The following is a 14720-nucleotide window of genomic DNA, read 5'->3' as shown; positions in this document are numbered from 1 at the left end:
CATCACCAACATAGAAGGGGGTTCTCTACTGTGGAACTCTCTGCCCGAGGACATGATGATGGCAAAATCCATTGAGGGGTTTAATAGGGGACTTGATGCCTTTCTCGTGCGGAAGGATATTACAGGATATAGACATTAGGTAACATAGTAACATAGTTCGTAAGGCTGAATGAAGACAATGTCCATCTAGTCCAGCCTGTTAGCCTCCTGTTTTGTTGATCCAGAGGAAGGCAAAAAACCCCAAGAGGCAGAAGCCAATTAGCCCTTTTGGGGAAAAAATTCCTTCCCGACTCCCTAATGGCAATCAGACTAATCCCTGGATCAACCCCTAATAGTTCCTACCTGCCTGTATACACGGATTAACAATTAACCTAAGATTTATATCCTGTAATATCCTTACGCTCTAGAAAGACATCTAGTCCCCTTTTAAACTCCTCTATGGATTTTGCCATTACCACATCCTCAGGCAGAGAGTTCCACAGTCTCACTGCTCTTACCGTAAAGAACCCTTTTCTATGTTGGTGATGAAACCTGCTTTCCTCTAAACGTAGCGGATGCCCTCTTGTTACCGTCGTAGTCCTAGGTATAAACAGATCCTGGGAGAGATCCTTGTATTGTCCCATCATGTACTTATACATGGTTATTTGGTCACCCCTTAACCTTCTTTTTTCTAGAGTAAATAGTCCCAGGTGACCAGCGGGTTTGTAGTTCCGAGTCTTACAGTCAGGTAGGAACTATCAAAGGTTGATCCAGGGATTAGTCTGATTGCCAATATGGAGTTGGGAAGGAATTTTCCCCCAAATGGGCTAATTGACTTCTGCCTCTGGGGTTTTTTGCCTTCCACTGGATCAACCAGGGGGTGGAAACAGGCTGAACTGGATGGACATTGTCTTCATTCAGCCTAACATACTATATTACTATGTTATTCCCGCCGTGGGTAGTACATGTGTTTTACCACTAGTTGCACTCTTACTAATACTTACTAGTACTTACTAATGTTTCTAGTTCCAAGAACAGGTGCAGCTTGCCAATTAGTGATGGGAGAAGTTATATTGTGAAATAATCTCCCACAAGAATTTGTAATTATTATGATTATCAATAACACTTAGAAATACCACATGTAAATACTGGAATAATTTCATCCAGATCTGTTGGCTATTATTGCTCTGTATTGTATAATAGTGTAATTGCAAGAACAGCAGAACTCCACACAGGTATGCTGACTAACCTGAGTAAGAACACGGAAGCACTACAGAACTGTCAGCTAAACACCTGTCTTCTAAAACTCATTAAAAAAAATGTAGGGTGTGGATGACATATTGATTACAGGGTGTTTCATACTCACCAAAAACCAATAAATATTCATAAAGGTCAATAAGAAAAGTAGGACATTGAAGAAGAAATAAAATGGGATGTTTGGATTGGATTCAAGGCTGAAACAGCACGTGACATAAAGGACCTTTATAGGAAACCAGTAGAGCCGGAACCAGAACCTGAGTGAGGGAAGACACACATGAGAAGTCTATGGACACCATTATAGTATAGGTAGATGATATGTACATAGAGTCATTACGTACCAGCTTACACTGAACAGAACGGATCCTATATCTGTAATAATGCCATTGAGTTTGTGGTATGTTCCACCTCGTGTTTTGAAGTAGATGTTGATTTTGGTGAATTCCAGCAAAATATCATTAAAATCATGAAGAAAAAGTACTACGATTCCAATGTTGTGATATCTGAAATGGAGAAATATGGGATCAGAAAACTCAGTAAGGTTGTAGAAAGACATGGATGTAATTCTGGTTTCATGCTGAGCTTTCAAAAAACCTCCAAGACTAGTCAAGTAGTTTCCTGAGGTTACATGTGGAGTTGATGAATAGAACCAATGTTTAGAAGCTCCACCGCCATCAGTTAAAGCCAAGGTGCTACAAGTGAGCAACATGCTCCGTAGGTGACCATTTCTAGTGGACAGAACATGGTCATCTTGTCAGGCCCACTTTACAATACTGTCTATGGTTTCTTTATGAGGAGACCTCATGTCTTGGATGGTGGTTGTTTTTGTTTTGACCATACGATCACATTATTTCAAAGAATACAGTTTCCAAAAATTAGAAAGAAGGAGGCAGCAACATTTTGCATGTATTCAATTAATGTATGTTATAATAAATCAGCAAGCAAGTTATAATGCAGTACTTGTAGGTTGTTGATTACTAGAGATGAGCGAACGTGTTCGGCTCCGCCCCTTTTCGCCCGAACACCGAACTTTGCGAGCAATTCCGTGCTCGGGCGAAAAAAGTTCGGGGGTCGCCGTGGCAGCGCGGGGGGGGTGCGGCGGGGAGTGGGGGGGAGAGGGAGAGAGAGAGGGCTCCCCCCTGTTCCCCGCTGCTGCCGCCCGCGCCGCCGCGCCTCTCCCCGCCCCCCGGCGCCCCCCGAATCTTTACGCGCGGACACTGAAGTCCTCGGTAAAGCCGGTGTCCGGGTGCGTAAGTGTTCGTTAAGAACACGTTCGCTCATCTCTATTGATTACCTATTCTGCAAGGAAAGAAGCAAAAACTTGTTTTCAGTGAGGAGCACAGTGTTCAGCTATATAAAGTGTCTGTGATTTCATGCTTTGATACTTTCCCTTTCTCATATTACTACTGTATATTGTCTTACTATACAGTATGGCCTCAATAACAGGATCATATAAAGTTGCTGACTTCTCAAACAAAAGTCTCACTGGTTAATAAACAGGACAGATAGAAAATGAAGACTGTTAAATGCTCCAATCAGAGGTGTAACTTAAAGCTCCTGGGCCCCAATTCAAAACCTGTAACAGGGCTGCCAACTATAAAGGTTAATTCATAGCACTCCTATATGGAGAAGAGAGGCCTTATGGACCCCCTAAGGCTCCTAGGCCCGGGTGCAACTGCATCCCCTATAGTTATGCCACTGGCTCCAATCTATGTCATACAAACTTTAGGGTGCTGGAGTAATCCCTTAATTTAGGTGATACTCAAGGGGTATCGAAGTCCCATCAAACAGGTATGCCCAATTGTCTGTATGGTGCCCCAGAGAAAAAGACAACATGGAGCAATTAGGTCTTGTTCCAAAGCCCTGTTGAAAGAAGTAGCCGACTGACAAGAGTTTTTATTGCAAAAGTAGAACAAAGAAGTGTATAATAGTCCAATCATCATGGACAACAACCTACGTTACACCTTTTTGCAGAGCTAAAATAACGAATCATTAGTAAAATTTGATAATTCATAATTCGACAGTTCCATACATTAATACTTTGATAAGAAATCCAAAAATTTGGATATAATGACTAAATATGATCTCCAAAAAACGCTCCACTTTTCTCCCTCTTAAGCATCAAGGACACACTGTTTCCACAAGCTTCAAAATGTATATTAACCCTTGAATAATAAATGTAAGACAGAGTACTTAATGTTTTCACAAGAGCGAATAGTAGCACAGGAAAATCTACAGTATAGTATGGGAGGTACAAATGCTCAGCAAGTATGACTGGACCATAGATGCATACTACTTAGTTATTGGTTTTCTGGATTATTAGATATCTGTATCCATCCTCCAGGAATCCGATAGTCTATTATAATATTGGTCTGTTATATGCAGAATGTTGAGTTAGGTATTTTTAATCAAGAGCACATGTAAAATCTCAATATGACATTGGACTCACCGAAAAGCGTATGAAAAAGAAATGAGGGTGAAAGTGACCAGATGATGCACTATCATCACAATGGAGTCCTTCCTCCAGGCGTCCATATATAAAGTAGCATATGTAGAGTGTGCATAGAAACTGCCCTGGATGAGATATACAAGCGCAATTTCCTTGGGAACAGGCGCTCCCGACTTCCAACCTAATTATCCACCAAAGAGAAAACAAAATTATGTCAAAGTTCCATTGGCGAAGAGTGTAAGTTGTAATTCACAGTGCAAAATAATGGATGAGTTGCGAAGCAGATCACACACGGGATGTACGGATGCGACATTCCCCTTCACAAAGGCTAGTTTAACAGGCATTGCGCAGCGTATTGCGAATCTCATTGTGCACGCATTTTTGCATTCCCCCCACAGACTTCTATTGACACCTTTGAGGAAAATAGAGCATATTCTAGTTTTTTGCGTGCTCATGGAATGTGCATGCAAAATGAGAGCGAACCCATTGAAATCAATGGGTTGTGTTCTCTGCGTATTTTTCTCCAGCCATTGACACAATGCTTCTGATGCAGCAATGCCAGTAAGGATGCGGCGCGGCTCACTGACATAACTTGGTGGGCTTCTAGCATTCCAGTGGCAGATGCCGCCCTGCAGACCTCAACAGCTGCGCTGCTATGGAAGGCTGAGTCTACAATTCCTGATACTGCACGTGTTTAACCACAAGGATATGTGTCACCTTCCAGAACGGACCTACTGGGAGTCATCCGTGAAATACTACGGACTATTTATCTTTGGACGGCTTGAAACGGGCGTAATTGCAGTCGCAAAATTTGTGCGCACAAATACGCAGAGAATAGAACCTACTGATTTCAATGGGTTTACTCACATTTCCATATTTTGCATGCACAAAAAAAAACACAGCACGCTCTACATTTCTGCACATTTGCGCACCAAATGTTCCCATTAGAGATGAGCGAGTATACTCGCTAAGGCACTACTCGCTCGAGTAATGTGCCTTAGCCGAGTATCTCCCCGCTCGTCCCTAAAGATTCGAGGGCTGGCGCGGGTGACAGGTGAGTTGCGGCAGTGAGCAGGGGGGAGTGGGGGGGGGAGAGAGAGATCTCCCCTCCGTTCCTCCCCGCTCTCCTCCGCCGCTCCCCGCCCCCCGAATCTTTAGAGACGAGCGGGGAAATACTCGGATAAGTCACTACTCCCTCGAGTAATGTGCCCTAGCGAGTATACTTGCTCATCTCTAGTTCCCATAGAAGTCCATGCTGGGAGGGTGCAAATGTGCATGTAATATGTAAGAAGATACAATACAAGAAGATACAAGAAGATGTAATTCCGCTGGCAAAAGAACACATCTGGAACTCATTAGACATTTCAAGCGTTGCGTCTTTGTTTGCTGCACGCAAATAAACATGCCTTGCGGGCACAAAAAGTACAGCGAAATATGCTAATAGGCCTTGTTAAATGCATCAAAAAGTTAAGCAGAGGAGTGCGCGAATGCGAATACAATTGTTGGAAGCACTTGTGATTTTTCAACATGTGTGAAAATTGCAAGTATATAGATACGCAAAAATGCATTGCGCTCGTACCCACAATCAGAAGTTTAAAGGGGCTTTTTCACACAAGCGTCTTTCTGCACAGACAATCTGCGTGCGCTAAACGCAGAGAATAGAACGCATTGATTTCAATGGGTTTGTTCTCATAAGTGCGTTTTTGAAGGACCTGCTGTATTTTCTTGTGTTTTGCACAAAAGTTTACAAGTGCGTGTAAACTGGCCTTGCGTGCGCAAAAATTACAGTGATATGCGCAGACACGTGCGTGACACCCTGAGGGCTTGAACGGATGGGCGTGTTTTTGTCCCGTTATGCGGCCATGAAAATCACAGCTGCATAATGGGATGAAACAAAACTATTGATTTCTTGTGACTTAACCCTTTCCAATCCAATTTGTATCCTGGTTTTCCTAGGGGGCTCACTCTTTTTTTGCCATTATACAACGGCGCTATATGCTGGCTAAAGCCAGTACTCGAGCAAGCATTGCCCTTAGCGATTACCTGCCCGCTTGAGACAAAAGGTTCGGGCGCCGGCGGCGCGCAGGGAGCTGCGGGGAAGAGCGGGGAGGAACGGAGGGGAGATCTCTCTCTCCCTCTCTCCCCCCTGCTGACTGCCGCTACTCACTGCTCCCCCGCGCCGGTACCCGAACCTTGTCTCTCGAGCGTGCAGGTACTCGCTAAGGGCAATGCTCGCTCAAGCAATTGCCCTTAGTGAGTATGCTTGCTCATCTCTAGTCCTCTCCAAACCTCGTTCATGTCAAATATGCTGCACTGTGGCAAGCGTATTTGTGCATACGCTCCTGTGAAATCTTTCTTAGGCCATTTTCACACGGACGAGAAAATCGCGCAAGACTTGTGCATTGTCAGAAACACAAATCTCGCACAAATATGAATGGGGTTATTAACATGAGCGTTCTTTATCCGCATCGCATTGCGGGAAAAATCGCAGCATGTCCTATCTTTGGGTGTTCCCACGGAAGGCCTCGCATTGCCCATTATTTTCAATGGGGCCGCAGTGCCATGCGGGGTTTACCCACTGAAAACAATAGGAAACACTCGAAGGATCACTACTTCCCTGAAGTGATGTTTGGCGGTTTTTGATATAAAAATGCCTCGCATCCACAATGAACGATGAAAGAAAAGCAAACGATTTATCATCCATTGTTCGATCGTTGGCTGCGCTTACACTAATCGATTATCGCTCACTTTCGCTCTTTTGAACAGTTTTTTGAACCACAATCGTTCCGTGTAAACAACCGTAAGGAGGACCTGGTTAGCGATCTACAGGTGATACGTTTGCCCGACATTCGTCTAGTCTAAATGGGCCTTAAGATGGTTCTCCCCTGCGTTACGAATAAGCAGAGTGATAACGCTTACGTACCGTGGAACGTAGAAGACGGATCGTGAAAGAAGTTGTGTTCCGTGAAGAAAAGTAGGTATGAGCAGTAAGACCACGAGCAGCTGTAGAACAGGAGTTTCCACGCACTCTCTGGGACCTTTTCTGTTTCTCTCGGCTGCACTTGACACCATTTACAAAATGGCTGTAGGGGAAGACAGAAAACGTTTAAAATGAGTGAACAGTTGTGTACGCAGTATTTGTGTCTATAAGAGGTCCGCTTTAGTAACCTGTGGTGGTTAAAGGATGCCGCACATATTGCTGGAAAACACCCCCAAAAAATGTGCATGATACCTGGAATTTTAAACCTTATTCTGGGTATTTTTGTGCCGCTGATTCTGAAAATACCATCAATTTCATTCTAGGTTCTCTAGTTTTTGAGATATTTATGATGTCATTATCTATTTTTGTTATATTTATCTTCCCGCCAGCATTTGTCACTATGAGTACATGTGATATATATCGTCACCACTGATATCAAACTTAGACTTAGAATTTCTACCCGTGGAAGCTTCCATAGGATTGCATTAAAAAACGCAATCCTATGCAGATGGCCGCGATTTGTTCGCGTGAAATCACGCACGGAAAACAAATCATGGCATGTTCTATTTCTGTGTGGGTCTCGCAGAGGCCCGCAGAGAAATGTCACTCCCGGGCCGCTGGCTCCGCTCCGCACATGCGCCGGCTGGCCAGCAGCCGACACATCAGAGAGCCGGAGCCGCGGGAGAAAGTGAGACCTGCAGGGGGCACGGGTTGGGTCCCGCTGCGGCAGTGTGCAGGTGGCCTTAGTTTGATGGAACAATGTGTAAAGATATTGAATAGAGATGGAACATTCCCTGCGATGAGCACGGAGAAGGTAAAAGCAGGTAAACTTGATGGACCACAAACCCGGGAACTCATAAAAGACCGGCGTCTTCAAGATTCAGTGGACATCTTTGAGGTGTGGTCGTTGTTTTGTATGGTTGTAAAGCATTTCCTGGGGAACTACAAAGCTGTAAACTCCAGTGAACTTGTGGAGAATACATGCACTTCCGTCTATGAACACTTGGGTGTAATAGGAGCACCAGATTGTCGGACAGACAGTCATTCTGGAGGGATTTCCAGATCGTCTTGTATAAATTAGTAAAGTTAACCGTCCTAACTGCGTGGATCCTTTCAAATAGCATAATTGTGGATATTCTATTGATCACTTCAGGCGATGTGGATCTTTGCAGCCATACAAATAACTGTATGAGCTTATGGGCTCTGAATCTAAACCTAAGAGGGCGATCCCCCAGGAGGAAGACTGTGGGTGATTTAAGTATCTGACCCACAAACAGCTGGTTTAGCAAGTCATGAACTTGTGCCCAAAGTTTCTTCATGTCCAGACAAGACCACCAGCTGTGAAGCATACTCCCCAGAACTCCCAGTCGTCAGTGATAGTACATTACAGCGTGCCTAATTCTGGAGCATTTGTTGGCCGAGACAAATTTAAATATGGCGCCTTGGAAATTGTGGAGAGTGGGCAAAGAAATAGGGACTGGCAAACATCTGAAAAGATGAAGTATCCGTGGTCTCTTATCAAGTATGCAATCACTTGTCAGTCAGAGAGTTTCATAGTCTCCTCGCTCTTACAGTAAAGAATCCCGTTCTATGTTGTATAGAAACCTTTTATTGTCTAGACGTAGAGAGCACTCCCCTTTGTTACAGTCACAGTCCTGGGAATAATAGATGATAGGAGAGATCTCTGTATTGTCCGTTGACATATCTATACAAAATTATTAGAGCGCCCCCATGTTACAGTCCTGGGTATAAATAGATGATGGAAGAGATCTCTGTACTGACCCCTGATATATCTATACATAGTTATTAGAGTGCCCCCTTGTTACAGTCCTGGGTATAGATGATGGAACATCCCTGTACTGTTCCCTGATATATCTATACATAGTTATTAGAGCGCCCCCTTGTTACAATCCTGGGTATACAGAGAGATCTCTGTGTTGTCCCCTGATATATCTATACATAGTTATTATAGTGTCCCCGTGTTACAGTCCTGGATATAAGTAGATGATAGGAGAGATCTCTGTATTGTTCATTGATATATTATACATAGTTATTAAAGCGCCTCCTTTTTACAGTCCTGGGTATAATACTGGTAGATGATGGGAGAGATCTCTTTATTGACCCCTGATATATTATACATAGTTATTAGAGCGCCCCCTTGTTACAGTTCTGGGTAAAATAGATGAAGGGAGAGATATCTCTTTATTTTCTTCTGATATATCTATAAATAGTTATTAGAGCGCCCCCTTGTTACAGTCCTGGGTATAATAGATGATGGTAGAGATCTCTGCATTGTCCCCTGATATATCTTTACACAGTTATTAGAGCGCCACCTTGTTACAGTCCTGGGTATAATAGATGATGGGAGAGATCTCTGTACTGACCCCTGATATATCTATACATAGTTATTAGAGCAGCCCCTTGTTACAGTCCTGGGTATAAACAGATGATGGGAGAGATCTCTGTACTGACCCCTTATATATCTATACATAGTTATTAGAGCGCCCCCTTGTTACAGTCCTGGGTATAATAGATAATGGGAGAGATCTCTGTACTGACCCCTGATATATCTATACATAGTTATTAGAGTGCCCCTTGTTACAGTCCTGGGTATAATAGATGATGGAAGAGATCTCTGTACTGACCCCTGATATATCTATACATAGTTATTAGAGCGATCCCTTGTTACAGTGATGGGTATAATAGATGATGAAAGAGATCTCTGTACTGACCCCTGATATATCTATACATAGTTATTAGAGCGATCCCTTGTTACAGTGATGGGTATAATAGATGATGGAAGAGATCTCTGTACTGACCCCTGATATATTTATACATAGTTATTAGAGCGCCCCCTTGTTACAGTCCTTGGTGTAACAAGATGATGGGAGAGATCTCTGTACTGACCCCTGATATATCTATACATAGTTATTAGAGTGCCACCTTGTTACAGTCCTGGGTATGATAGATGATGGGAGAGATCTCTCTATTGTCCCCTGATATATTTATACATAGTTATTAGAGCGCCCCCTTGTTACAGTCCTCGGTATAAACAGATGATGGGAGAGTTCTCTGTATTGTCCCCGCTATATCTATATATAGTTATTAGAGCGCCCCCTTGTTACAGTCCTGGGTATAACAGATGATCGGAGACACCTGTTTATTGTCCCCTGATATATCTATACATCCAGTAGTTATTAGGTCGCCCCTCAGCCGTCTGTTTTTTAAACTATATAACCTAAATAACCCTTTTGATAGCCTCTCTGGGTATTGTTTCTGCATTAAAAGCTGCACAAATCTAAATCTGTGAGTGAAACCACATAAGACGCAATACAGGGAGCTTCTGGGTCCTTCCGTTTACTGGCTATGTTTAGGATGGGAGGTAATCATACCTCTTGTATCCCTCAGCAGTTTCCCTCTGCTGCTCTATGACCTCGATCTAAAATTAGGATTTAGCTACTAGGAGATATAAACTTGGAACAGCACTGGCGGTCCATACTGCCGTCAGGACTATTACGTGTTAGTGGTTCTGCTACATCTCGTAAGAAGAAAGACAACCATATCACCAATGCAGAACCTGTGAGGGGATTTTTGGGTTTAGGGGCAATCTCTCTGTGGCCATAAGTAAAGCTGATAAACTTGAATGTAGTCCCCACAGTGATTCCAGCCGTCCCGTACCACAGCTCCCGGGGTTCACTGCTGTAGGATATACTGACCATATATCACATAATCTTGGTAACCAATTGTGATCCGGTGCTTTGATAATGGAGGTTGATTAGCTGCCATAATGTGACATCGCTGCAGAGGGATTTTAGCTGACTCTTCTTTACAGAACTGCTCTAACTTATAATAAACCCATAGGTAGTTTTTGGGCTAGAGCTTGTTTTAGGTCCTTCTCCAGCATCTTTATGTGGTTCGCACCCAAGCGTTAACCTGGCTGACCCAATAGTTTTCTTTCTCCTAGAGGACCTTTTACACAAGCCAATCCCACGATCCAGCGAGAATCGCAGCGATTACAGTTCAGTGCAGTAACCAAACAACGAACGAGAATTCATTTGCTTCTCGTTCATCTTCAGTTTCTGCATCCACTTATGAACAACTGGCTGCAAATGGAGGCGGACGGGCCCCAACGATTCCCGGCGCCCCACCTCCATTCCCTAGTGATGATCGTTCCTGTGTGCACAGGAATGATTATCGCTGGTACAACCTGTTGGGTATCTGCGCCCAAAAGGTCGTCCCGTGTAAAAGGGCCCCAAGCCATTCAGATGTAAATTGTATTTTAGATTATTAACTTGCTATTTAACCTAACAGGCGTACTTAAATATTGTCTTGTCAAAGGCAGATTGTCCGGGTCCTGAGGCAACAAAACATCTTCATACCATTAGAATATTGCCATGTGACACTTGCTATGACATTTTTATCATGGGCTCTATTATGTCTGGAGTAAAGAAAGGGGCTCATCTGTTGGATGACAACCGGGCACTTGCTCTAATATCCGGGACCAGAGAAACTTCGGATCCTCAGTGTTTAATCCTTTACTCTCCTTACAAAAAACAAATGGTACTATTAAAAAGATTAACTCATCCCGCAAAAAAAAACCCTCACACGACACCGTTGACAAAAAAAAGAACAATATTTGAATGCACCGATAAACAAAAATCCTTTTTTTTTTTTTTTTTTTTTTTTAAATGTGAAAAAGTTTTAAAAATACCAATGTAAATTTGGTATTGCTGTAATTGTATCGGCCTGCAGAATTAATTTAAAATATCATTTATACTCCACGGTGAACACTGTTAGAATTAATAATTAAAAACATGGCAGAATTGCACATTTTGTTAATCTTGCCTCTAAAAAAAATGGAATAAAAAAGCAATCAAAATGTTATATGTTCCCGAAAATTCAGATAAATGAAGAGTTCATCCTGCATAAAACAAGCCCTTATAGAGCTATGGCTCTTGGAAAGCTACGGCTCTTGGAAAGCAGCGACACAAAAGCAAATCTTTGGGGGAAAAAAGGATTTTTTGTGTACAAAAGTAGCAAAACATAAAAAAACTTTATAAGCTTGATATTGCCAGAATCATGCTGCCGGCACGTTATATGTACCCAAAAATGATGCCATTGGAAAAAAAATAGTCCCACAAAAAACAAGCCCTTATTTGGTCAATGGAAAAATGTAAAAGTTATGGCTCCTGGAATGTGACGATGAAAAAAAATGATAAATTAGTTGTTCACTAAGGGGTTAAAGACGTAATAGTGAATTATAAACCCCAGACTGATTATTTTTTTCAAATATGTCCTTCCTTAACTTGTCTAATAACCCAACATATCCCAATATGTATGGTGCGAGATGTTAATGGGGTAATCCCACCAAAAACATTTATCCCCTATTTAGACCGCCTGTCCACGGGCGGTGCGATATACTGCCGCCAGGGAGCACTTTGTCATGGATCTTTAATGATAGGTTCATCCCGGGGAATTGCAGCATGCAACGATTTTTAGACGCAAGTGGAAAATCGCAAGCGAATTTCCGCTTGTATACATTGGGCTGCGCTTTCCATAGTTATCCTGATTATCGCTGTGGGTAACACAGTGAAATATCATGGACAGGAGGCCTATGGATAAGGAATAAATATTTTGATCACTGTGGATCCAATCTCTGGGACCCCCAGGGATCACAAAAACAGCACAACCCGAGTCCTAGTGAATGAAGTGGTGATGTGATTACAGCTCTATTCACTTCAATGGTACTAAGGTTAATGGTTATTTGCATACGGTAGCTAGTGATTGGAGTGATGGTCACATACGCACACCACTACTCCATTCACTGGAGGACTGGAGCTATCCTCATGATCCCTTAGGCTCCCAGTGGTTGGACCCCTAGTGATTGAACATCTATGCTCTAGATAGATGATAAATCTTTTTGATGAACTGACCGCTTTAAACAAACATGAAAAAAATGCATTTGCCTGACGGGTGCCTTATTGGATGCCTATCTGTTGGACATTCATCGACCATCCTTCACCCATAGGATCCCATGTTATAAAAAAAACGTTTAACATATATAGTAGTCTGCAAATTTTTCAGGTGCGGAAAAAATGCTGTAAAGTAAGAACGCTTGCAAAAATTGAAGTGTTAATACCGTAGTTAAATTTTTCAATTAAAATGCAAAATGAATGAACAAAAGGGAAATTTAAATCATCAATATTTGGTGTGACCTCCCTTTGCTTTGACAACAGTAGCTGTTCTTCTAGGTGCACTTGCATTGTACCTGTAGCATTATAGTCAGGTGTATGATTAACCAATCATACCAAACAGGTGATCATGATCATCATTTTCAATGTAGGTTGATACACAGTCAGTCACTGAAACAGAAACAGCTGTGTAGGAGGCTTAAAACTGGGTGATGAACAATCAAGCTTTGCTGCAGTGTCATGTCACAGGTCCTACATGATGGTAAGGCTACATTCAGACGAACGTATATCGGCTCGGTTTTCACGCCGAGCCGATATACGTTGTCCTCGTGTGCAGGGGGGGAGGATGGAAGAGGATGGGAGGATGTCCTCGTGTGCAGAGGGGCGGAGAGGAGGCAGAGAGGGGGCGGGAGCTCAGTTCCTGCTCCTGGCTCTTCCATCCTCCCCCCCCCCTACAGATGAGGACGACGTAGATCGGCTCGGCGTGAAAACCAAGCCGATATACGTTCGTGGGAATGCACCCCACGACTGAGTCCAGAGGTGCGATAGACATCAAAGGCACACTATATAGAAGACACTGACAATACAAATGCACAACACAAACACATTCATACTTATGGAGGGGCCCTGTTAACGCTGGGCCACTACATTTTGAAGAAGCACAAACAAACAGGCAAAGTTGAGGACTGTAGGCATAGTGATTGGCCAAGAAAACCTAGAGCAGCAAATAAAAGACACATCATTCTTACTTCTCTTCAAAATCAGGAGATGGCCAACAGTACTATCAGCTGAAAACTGGCAGAAACCAGTGGAACCCAGGTGGACCCATCTAGACTGCAGAGTGGTACAATAATGAGTGTCTGCATGCAGCAGTGAGGTATGGTGGAGAGTGGTACAATAATGAGTGTCTGCAGACAGAAGTGAAACATGGTGGAGAGTGATACAATAATGAGTGTGCAGGCAGCAATGAAGCATGGTGAAGAGCGGTACAATAATAAGTGTTTGCAGGCAGAAGTGAAACATAGTGGAGAGCAGTACAATAATGAGTGTTTGCAGGCAGCAGCGAAGCATGGTGGAGAGTGATACAATAATGAGAGTCTGCAGGCAGCAATGAAGCATGGTGGAGAGCGGTACAATAATAAGTGTTTGCAGGCAGAAGTGAAACATAGTGGAGAGCAGTACAATAATGAGTGTTTGCAGGCAGCAGCGAAGCATGGTGGAGAGCGGTACAATAATGAGTGTCTGCAGGCAGCAGTAAAGCATGGTGGGAAGCGGTGCACTATTCTGCTGCAGGACAATGACCCCAAACATCCAGCCAATGTCACTAAGAACCGTTGTCAGTGTGAAGAACAGGAGACCTAGAAGTGATGATATGGCCTCCACAGTGAGATGATCTCAACATCATCTGTCTGGGATCACATGAAGAGATAGAAGGATTTGAGCAAGCCGACATCCACAGAAGATCTGTGCTTAGTTCTCCAAGATGTTTGGAACAACCTCCCTGCCGAGTTCCTTCACAAAATGTGGGAGAGTGCACCTAGAAGAACTGATGCTGTGTTGCAGGTGAAGGGTGGTCACACCAAATATTCATTTGATTTATCTCTTTTATTCAGCAACTTTGCATTTTGCTAATTAAAAAAAAACAACTATTAACACTTCTATTTTCTAAAGCATTCTTACCATGGCCCAGTTCTGATAATCACCTCCCCATTGTAGATGATTTTGTCAGTGGACAGGGGTCAACATGGGCACTCTAACTGGTCTATGACTATGCAGCTCCATACGCAACAAGCTGTGATGTGCTATGTGTTCTGTCACCTTTATATAGCTAGCATTATCTTTTTCAACAACTTGTGGTGCAGTA

General features: G+C 43.0%; 1 protein-coding gene across 2 annotated transcripts in view; it reads right to left on the bottom strand.

The window, feature by feature from the left end:
* CERS1 (ceramide synthase 1) overlaps positions 1 to 14720 on the bottom strand; it is a 111020-nt gene that overhangs the window by 81384 nt on the left and 14916 nt on the right. Inside the window, exons 1-5 of one of the 2 annotated variants that reach the window (XM_066604551.1) lie at positions 7512 to 7569; positions 6609 to 6768; positions 3686 to 3866; positions 1578 to 1739; positions 1346 to 1493 (exon numbers count right to left, since the gene is read on the bottom strand). In XM_066604551.1, coding sequence (XP_066460648.1) covers positions 1346 to 1493; positions 1578 to 1739; positions 3686 to 3866; positions 6609 to 6768; positions 7512 to 7523 — 663 coding nt within the window. In that variant the 5' untranslated portion in view covers positions 7524 to 7569. Of the gene's footprint in view, positions 1 to 1345; positions 1494 to 1577; positions 1740 to 3685; positions 3867 to 6608; positions 6769 to 7511; positions 7570 to 14720 lie in introns of those variants that run through there. The other variant, XM_066604550.1, reaches the window with a different exon arrangement.

The sequence above is a fragment of the Eleutherodactylus coqui genome, chromosome 5 (assembly GCF_035609145.1).
Source record: "Eleutherodactylus coqui strain aEleCoq1 chromosome 5, aEleCoq1.hap1, whole genome shotgun sequence".
NCBI classification, from domain to species: Eukaryota; Metazoa; Chordata; class Amphibia; order Anura; family Eleutherodactylidae; genus Eleutherodactylus; species Eleutherodactylus coqui.
This window is presented reverse-complemented; position numbering and strand designations above follow the sequence as displayed.